Genomic DNA, 9,558 nt, shown 5'->3' with positions numbered 1-9,558 from the left:
GTGGTATACACTCTGGCTGATGTAAAACCTGCCAAATTCACCTGGAGTTTACTTATGCTTTTTGAAACCTGAAAAAGAGAGTAAGTACTTCAGTAGCCAGTTCCTGTATTAACACATATCACAGGGGGGAAGGTTTGGATGCTTTAATGTGAACTGGCATCATTAAGATATTGCCATTGCTTTCAAAGGATCGCAGAATGGTTTGGGCTTTAAGATCATCCGGTTCCAACCCCCCTGCTATAGGCACGGACTCCTGTTTATAAGAGCTTGACTTGCTGCTTGCCTTCTGGGAAAACCTCCTCAGCTCCAACTCTAAAATGTGACTGTTCACAGAAAGAGGCTGCCTGCCTCCCTTTCTCAGTGGAGAAAAATTAAACATCCCTGAGGTGAAACAAAAAAGTTGCAGAGAGGTTTATAAATGACAGGGCAAGCGAGCAGGAGCTCAGAAGGCTTTTCCTTGAGTGTGTGTATGCTCTGCTTAGTTTATCATCATTACTAAATTGCTTTTATTTCTCACAGTTTCTTCTTCTTATTATTATTGGTAAAAACGTTTTATACTCTTCTTCTAGCTGTTTCCAGAGACTTGTTGCTCGTATAAGTGGATGACTGATGATGTACTCTAATCTTGGGTTGGTTCATTATATCCCGACTGATTGAAACACTCAGCTTGCATTGGGAGGGCTGAAATCTGAGGGCAGTTTGCTGCAAATCAGAAGCCTCAGGAGTCATAGAACGGGGACCGAAGCTTGGCGGGGCGATGGTAGCGAATCCTAACCCTTCATCTTGGTCTGCGCGCTGAACTCCTACGCGAATCTGACAGATACAGCTGTCTTATCGACTCGGTATCTCAGCCGTGGGTTTGGCTACCGAGCCGCTGCCCGAGGCTGGGCCGGGCCGGCACATCGGTGAGCGCTGGGGGAGGAGAAAGCGGCTGGGCGCGTGCTTGGGCTCCCCGCGCCGGAGATGTGCGCGGCTGGCTGCGCGGACTGGCAATAGCAGCGGAGCGGAGGGACCGGCAGAGCTACTGAGCGCCGCTACCGCGGGGAGACAACCTGCGGCCGGGGGGACAAGCTGGAGGGATCATGACAGAGCCAAGCAGCAGAAAGGAAGGGTTTAAAAAATGCCGGAGCGCTACTTTCAGCATCGATGGCTATAGCTTTACTATTGGTGAGCCTGATTTAATTCTCCGCTTTGCTTCGTTTCTCTGTTTGTTCCCTCTCTGCAGCTTCAGTCAAAGACAGCTGTTGCTCACATCTGCCTCTTGTCGCTGTGCACGTTTGCCATGTATGCCCTGCAACTTCTACATCTCTTTTCCATTCTGCCTTCTGTATTTACTTCTGTCCAAGAAACTTGTTGGTGACGTGCAGCACTGTGAATCCCTCCCTGCGTTTTGGCACAAGGAGATATTTGCAGAACTTGTTGGTTTGGAGCCTTATCTCAGGAACACCGTTGCTTTCAGGACCGCAGATTTCCAACTTGCTAGCTTGTTTCCTTCCGATGAATCCAGGAACACGGCCCTTGGGAGCTGTGGTTTTGTTTCCAGTATTTGTTTGTTGCCTTAGCGAGTGTTTCCAAATCCCATAACCTTTCACCATTCTTAGGTTTGTGTAGAAAAAAAAAGATGTGCCATCGTTCTTGCTGCCTCTCTGAAATACAAAAAGCAAAAGTGCTACGGGGTGGAAAGATGCAGGGACAGAGCAGGAATTTTAGGACTGTTTGTTTCTCTTGTGGCTGTTTGAGTGCAGTTTGTTGTGTTTGCTGTCTTAGGCAAAAAATGAGCCTTCTCAAAGCAACAGGTGTCTGCATATTTTCCAGCAGCCTTGCTGTGCAGAAGTTAAGATCTGAGGATTCCCTAACAGGCTGCTCTGATAGAACCGTGTACCTTGCAGAGCTGTGCTGTATAAAATCCTACACACCTTAAAAATGAAAAGGCTTTTTATGGTATTTCAGTTTTCAAAGGAGATCCCGTTTGGTGTTTACGGGTAACTGCTGCAGAACAGACAATCAGTACAAATCCCCCTGACTGTGTTTTAGGTGGCAAGAGTTCTGTTTTCCCGCAGTTGTGAAATGAGGGAAGTTGTTCCTGACTTGTACCAGTATAAACTGGGTCACGATTTCATTTAATAACGATGAATACAAGCTTTTTGTGGGTGCGGGAGGTTCTTGTTTTATCTAATTGCCTGCTTCACAGAAAACTTATTTGGCAATCAAAAACCTTACTGATAAAATACAGAGACAGAAAGGTATGTTTCACTGAAGTATTCCCACGTAAACATCTGTTAATGTACAAGTAACACGTGAAAGTTGAAGCTGCTAGGAAAGTGCTACTTCTACAGGTGGTTTCTCTGAGGTCGTGGGTGGTAATCCCCCCAAAAGCTAAGTTACAGCATGTTTGCTTTTGAACTCCCTATCCTTAATCTCTCCATCTCTCATCATCCCTACTGATAGCAATATTTCATCATTTTTTTGTCAGTCTGGAGGAAAAACATTTCCTTTTAGAGCCTAGGCAATAGAAAACATTATCTGAAGATGCTGAACACTTCTGACCATGCCTAATTGCTTTGTTTGTTCCTGGTCAAACCAAGAGTATTGCTGTATTTGTTACTCTGCCGTCTTAATTGCTACTTATGCTCACCAAATGATGAAACTGAGTTTTGAGTCAAACGACTCAGGCAATTGCAGCTTCTGCTTCTTAGGACAGCTGCTGCACAGTAGTTCACGTGCTGTTTTCTTCTGTTTGATGCGTGCAACTGATGTATCGATTGTGAACCGTGCATTATGTAACATTTATTTTTATGTCTTGGCAAATGCACGCTGGATTGATTCACATAACTGACAGCACTGTAAACATGCTATCTGGTATTACCAGCGCTGTGTGATGGACAGATCTGAATGATTCATGTATTTGTTAATCTCTGCATTGAAGAAAATGAATGTATCCCAACGGTGTGACAAAAATGTTGAAGTCTTGGAGATGGACATAAACATTTTTTTCATCAGATGAAACTTGTTTGTAGATTCCTAGTCTCAGATACTGCAGATTTCTTGAGGAGTTCTTGGAAAGTATTGAGCTGCTGCGTCTGCTACTGAAGCATGTCAGCTGGGATAGAAGACTGCTGCTCTAAGGAACACAGCCATATCAGGATGAGATAAAGGTTTCCACTTACGTGCAAAAGAGTTTGAGTTGGTTCATCCCGATTCTAACTGTTAAGAAAGAATGATCTTCATAAAAATGATTATACACAGCTAAACTAAAAGAAACTTTTCATGAAAGACCTGAGTCTGAAATCAGCCATGACAGTGTGTGGGAAGGGAGGAAAGCTGGTTCGGCAGCAGCTCCAGGCTGACTGCTTGCAGGTGTGCAGAGGTGTCGCTAGAGGTGGACACTGTGTATTTGCTCTGCAGTACAACATCAAGCAGCTGCTGTGCAGCTCCCATTTTCCCCTCACTCACTGCAAGAGCTGGTGGTGGGACAGCAGTTGTGGGAGCCTGGCACTCCCCATGGCCTCGCCTCCACAGATCTCTCCAGGAGTATCTGGCCTGCCATGCTAAAAAGCAAATATATACTGATACCTGATAGCTTTACCTCTACAGAGTAACAAGGTAGTTGCAAGCCCCGTTCCTCCACACACCAGCCAGCCACTCTTGGCAGAGAGTATGAGGACTGAGCTGCACTGCTTTGCATGCAGAGAATTTCTAGCATGGTTTTAGAGGTTCCTTTGGACTTTTTGCACTGGCAATGTGTTGTAAAGGAGCTATAGCAGAGCTACAGAGAATGCTGTTTAGTGGGACCGTTTGGGATGAAGTGGAAAAATTATTTTGCTCTAGAAATTTCAGTGTATCTGTAATAAAGACTTTGGTGTCTTTATTTGCCACTGTCCCTTGTCAGCAAATTTCAGTGTCTGTTTCAGAGTAAGTTTTTTAATTATGTAAGTTGTTTTGCTTGAGTTCTTGTTTAACTTTGGCTAAATTTTCCTCTACTATAAGTAATAAATACCAGAATACCAGCTGAGTTTAGAAGACAAGAAAGTAGAAAGAACTCACGCCTGCGTTTTTTGTCCTGCACCTTCTCCCATCATTTATGAAATACTGTTAAGTCAGAATACTGGTGTTACTGGCTTTGCTGCTTTAATTGGCTGACTGAAGGTGCAAGACAGAGAGACATCCATTGCCTTTAAATCTGGGAAAATGGTAAGCACAAACATTAACGGAGGATATTTTCTTTCTGCATTTATCACCTTCCTATGACTAAGAGCTAACTGCATTAAAGCTCCCACTCCGCTTTTCATATCCAGAAGCACCTGGCAACACTGCTTTAAGTGTCTTGTCCAAATTTATCTAATCAATTTATTTTTGTGGGTTAAGATGGATTGAAGTGACGAGGAGTTCTGCTGCAATACAAGTGCTGACAGAGGTGGGTTTTGCTCATTGGCACTGTCAGGCCTTACTTTGAAGTATTTCTTTGAAAATATGTTTTTCTTTACAGTCCTAGTGTATCACTTTGCATTCATTACATGAAACCAATTCCAACATCATTTGTGTGAATAACGCTCCAATTGGCAGGGCTCTTGGTGGGTCCCTCTGAAAATTCACATCAGAAACCCATGCATGTCAGAGCAAATGTTGCTGGAAAGGATTTGTGCTGTGTTGGTCTTAGTCTGGGATGGGGAAGACTGGAAACGAAGTTGATAGTGAACTCAGTGTTCTCAGAATAAGCTCTGTGTCACATGCTTATTATTATTACTATTTTTAATGATACTGTAGTTATTTCCTTTTTTAAAGGTTACACCTTAGGAGCTCCGTGTTCAAATTAACTGGAATAGAAAATATTGTTTTGGAGAAAGATTCTAGAAAGAAACCAGGGAAGTAAGAATAGCTTCGCTTTTCGTACTCTTGTGTTATCCAGAGAGCTGTGTGTACTGTAGCAACAATTAATGCAGTTAACTGCATTATTCTTGGTATTGATTTTCAGCTTTGCTGGAGTTGGTCGTTCTTCTGAGGGCAATGTCTCCTTTGCAAGCCAGAGAAGAGACAGGCTTTAGCACAAGACCATATGCAGCCCATGCACAAGCACATATGCAGCGTGTTTTCATGGAGATTTACTTGACTTCTGCCCTTAGTTTCTTCTTATGAAACATGGCATCTAGATTGAGAGCATACTGTAATTAGAAGGTGCTGACAGATCTCTACTAGCTCTGTGTGTGTGCTGCTTGCAGCAGAGGCCTGGGAGAGATGCCTGCCTGTGGGGTCAGTCTGCTTTTTGGGAGCGAGGGAGGGTGCAAAAACAATGTCCCTGGCAAAAAGGTGAATTATAGCATAATCACCTCTCTTCTTGGAGGGCTATATCTTTTCCTTGTCTTTGTACCCTGAACTCTGTATCATTTTCTTTGTTTCAACACCATAGCCAAAAGACTAAATAAAACACAACAAACTGCCAAACTTGGCTAAGAGACCACACTTTGGGAAGATCTTCCCATTAGAAGCATTTTTCATCTGATATCTAGGAATTAAGAAATTCAAGTTTATTAATATAAAGCAAATGTGAGGCTTGTAATGGGATGTGTATACTTTCAAATGTAATTTAGCAAATTATGCTGTTCTAATGAAATAGAAAGGAAAATAAAACCCACCCTCCTTCTACTCTCAAAAATTAACATAAACTTGATGATCTTCGAGGTCTTTTCTAACCTGGGTAATGCTATGATTCTATGATAAAGCTGACAGCAAATAGATTGTGAAATAAAACTAACATCAACTTTTTCTTGTGCTCTTTCCATTACAAAGCTGTGCTTTAGGTTCAAACCAATCTGGGTTTTGTCTACTCTGTCTGAATATTCACCTGAAAGGAGGCTGCATTTTTGGCACCCATATTTGTGAGACAACCAACTGGCCTCTTGCATGGAGTGGTATTCTTCTGGGCACAGTGGTTGGCAACAGCAAGTCTTGTGGGTATTTATGTCACGTAGCTGCTTTTGTAATAGGTGGGGATGGTGATTTTTGTGGCATCTGCAGGAACGTGGTGTTGTGCTGGTATCTTCAGTGTTTCAGGATGGACTGCTTTGAGCTAAGTGATCTCTGGGAAGACTGCAGCATTGGTTCTTGTGTGGCAAGAAGCTTGGCAATGTTTTCATGGAGCTCAGCTATTGTGGATGATCTACTTAATCACTACTGCCTGCTGTTCACAGCTGTGGGTATCATGGCATCTTGAAACACAGTGAGTCTTTGGGCCCTGCCTCTTCCCTCAGAGTTGCCACGGGGAAGAGGTCATAGCACACCACATTTGTAAGCAGCTCACACCGGGAGCTCTCAAACTTAGTTGCCTTTTGGGATTTGCATTTCTGCAGTAGATTTTCTATTTTAAACTCTTGTGCTGTGCTTACCATCTCGCTTTTCTGATGTAATACTATTGCAAGCTCCAAATGCACGAGTAAAGGCTTTTGGATACATCGTGTGCTTATTGGTACAAGTGCAAATCAAGTCAAAAGGCAGGATTCTGGCCAGTAGCAAATTGCATCACTCCGCTGCTGCTGGGAGTCAAACAGTGACTTAAATAAACAAAGGATCTGTCCCCAGACAGTTTTGTCTGGTAAAAGGACGCACTGATGTAGAGAGTCAGAGAAGAGTCTGACCTATGCTCAAAGTGAGGTAAAATCATATGGCTTTACCACCGCTTGCTCTCAGAACTTTTTGCTGGTATCTTTTCCCTCCCAAATTCTCCCTGCCCAGAGACAGAAGTTGTATCTAGTGATCGGCCTGAAACTTGATTTCCAGATTTCTAGGAGCTGCAGGCTCCAGAATTTTCAAGTCTTTAAGTTAACCTTTGCTCGCATCAGTAGCTGTTCGTGAAGCTGGAAGCTTGGTGAGGTGAAAGTTTCAGTAATTACCAAACAGATGCACTTGATGAGGTCTCCACTGGCTTCCCAGCAGGAGAGTCAAGCTGTGCACTGGGACAACGTGAGAGCAGTTGCTCTGGTCATCCTCCTCCTTATTGTCATAGCAGCTGCAATCAGCCCCTTGAACAATTCCCTCAGGAGGACTGCAGGCATTATCTTTCTCCATTAAATGGCAGCATGTGGTGCTTAGTCTCTTGCTGCTGCTGCATGATGCTGCCTCATTTCTGTTGATGTAGTGCCCTTTCCCCCTCCCTTCTCAAAGTGATGAGACCTGACAAACGGTGTGGTGCTGGGAAAGGGATAAGCAGCTTACTCAGCCAGTACCATTCAGTTTGATGCCAAGTGCCTCTTCTAAAGTCAGTAATTTTATAGCCAGCTCGTGTTCATCTGGGTTTGAGAATGAGGAAGGCAGTTTGGATCCAGGCTGCCTGTCCTTTTCCTTTCGTATTAACAGTGAATACTTATTAGGAATGAAAGCTTTCAAAAATCAAATTGTACCAGTTCTTTCCTCATGTGTGTGGGTAGCTGAAGTCCTTGCAGTTCCTCCAAGTGGTGTGCTAATTGCTTTTAATGGAATCTCTCTTTTTTTCTTTCTGTTTTTGGGTCTCATATTCTTTAAACAGTGGTAATGGATATAGCCCCCCAAATTTGCACCAGAGTTTTTCTCTTTACACATTATCCTTTTTTTTTTTTTAATTTTTAAAATGTTTTTATTCTCTGTCCCACAGATACCAGTGTTATTTTAGTTTGGATTGCGTCAACTGAAAGCTAAACTTTCTTGCTCTAGTCTCATGAAGCAGATTAGCATGTGAAGGAAACTTATTACTAGTTCAAGTAATGTGAATTTTTAAGTTAGCTTGGAGATACCTGGAAATAACAATTATAAATACATTAACTTTCTCTTACAGCAATTTATTCAAAGTATTGAATTTTCTTTTTGATGATCATCATAGACAAAGATAAATGCCCTACACCTACCAGACAGATATCCTTAAGAAAACCCAAAATAGTATTATTTTGGCCATGATTCTGCTGTTGGCTGAGGTAATTTCTGCTGGCAACCAATGGCCTTGTTCTCAACTGCATCCTGAGGAGCTCTGCTGAGTAGTTAGAGAAGCACGACAGTGGGTATTTTTGTCCAATACCAAGAGGGTAGAAGAGCAATTGTAGCATCCTAAGAAGTGAGTGAAGAATATAAATACCAGGAGAGAAAGAGTTCTATGAAATTTAGGGATACTAATGTCCTCTATGCTGCAAAATCCAAAGTGTTCCTTTAATCTCCCACTGAAGCTGGTGTTTTGCAGGGTAGGATGTTTTATGTGCTACTGAACACAATGTGAACAGCAGAATGCTAAATGCACTTAATTTAGATTGATTTCCTCCTCTATTCCTGAAGCTGTGATCATTACCGGACATGTATACTGTTAATAATCACTATTTCCCTTACAATGTATTCTAAAAATGGTATCTTTTGGCGGTTCAGACTTCTTTATTTGCCCCCATTTGGTATCACGGTGCCTTGTTAGATTTGCCTACAAGGAAAGAGATGGTCCTTTCCCTTAACTTGCAAGGGCTTGATTTAAAGACAATCTATGTTATTTCCGCTTTGAACATTATCGTAATTCAGAATTAAATATCTTAGAGGCCAAATTATGCTCTGACTCTTACGCAAACCTGATAACTCAAAACATAATTTGGCCTGCAGTGTGTATTTTTTCCATTAAAACTGCTGTATGAGCAAATCTAAGACATCGCTGGCAAAGCTGTTATTTTAGCTTGCCAAAATCTGTAATATTAAAATAGAACTTAATAATCGAAGCTGATTTCAATCTGAGTCATAGGGCGAGGATCTATATACTACCTGTGTTGTATATATGGTATAGAGTATAAAATGTGTATACAAATATAACAGAGCATGAAGGACCTAGGAGATATGGAGGAATATATGCATAGAACACAGAATAACCCAGAAAAATATGCATGTTTTTTTTCAGGGTTAATTAATGGAATTTTTATGAAATTTATTTCATGGCCGTTCAAATAACAACAGCAATAAGATTTTCCTTACCCCTGGATGCAGGCTAACTCTACTGTTAGTAAAATAAGTGGTACCTGTAGAAAATCCATAACAGGACAACTTATGTTACTTTTAAAAGTTCCTTTTTACTTTGACTTGATTTCTTTCTGGTAATCTGAACACTTAAGTAAAATTACAATAGGAAATATTATAGATCTAATGGCTACTATTAACATTATCTATTAGCTGACAGCTTATTTTTAATATAGATAGTCTGATAATGAATGTCTTACTTCAAAAGAGTGAATTCTGATTTTTCACAAGAATAATTCAGGCCAAATTTGAGCTGAAAGTGTTTAATGACATCTAGATACATGTTTCTTCTGCAAAAAAGGGATTGATTTTTCCGTGCTGTATTTGGTTATGAGGTAGGTGTCTATTAAGGTGTTTGGTTCACCTTTCACAGAGTCATAGAGTGGCTTGGATTGGAAGGGACCTCAAGGATCATCAAGCTCCAGCCCCCCTGCTGCAGACAGGGCTGCCAACCTCCATGTCTAACATTACACCAAGCTGCCCAGGGCCCCATCCAACCTGGCCTTCAACACCTCCAGGGATGGGGCATACACAAGTTCTCTGGACAGCCTGTTC

General features: G+C 41.9%; 1 protein-coding gene across 3 annotated transcripts in view; it reads left to right on the top strand.

Moving 5' to 3' along the window:
• The first annotated feature begins 959 nt into the window (after positions 1-959).
• Positions 960-9,558, top strand: part of PDE1C (phosphodiesterase 1C) — a 253,895-nt gene continuing 245,296 nt past the window's right edge. For all 3 annotated transcript variants that reach the window (XM_015855054.3, XM_085539986.1, XM_085539979.1), the window contains exon 1: positions 960-1,167. In XM_015855054.3, coding sequence (XP_015710540.2) covers positions 1,083-1,167 — 85 coding nt within the window. In that variant the 5' untranslated portion in view covers positions 960-1,082. The remainder of the gene's footprint in view (positions 1,168-9,558) is intronic.

Source organism: Coturnix japonica, chromosome 2, assembly GCF_054131305.1.
Source record: "Coturnix japonica strain WE chromosome 2, WE-NBRP24, whole genome shotgun sequence".
Taxonomy (NCBI): Eukaryota; Metazoa; Chordata; class Aves; order Galliformes; family Phasianidae; genus Coturnix; species Coturnix japonica.
This window is presented reverse-complemented; position numbering and strand designations above follow the sequence as displayed.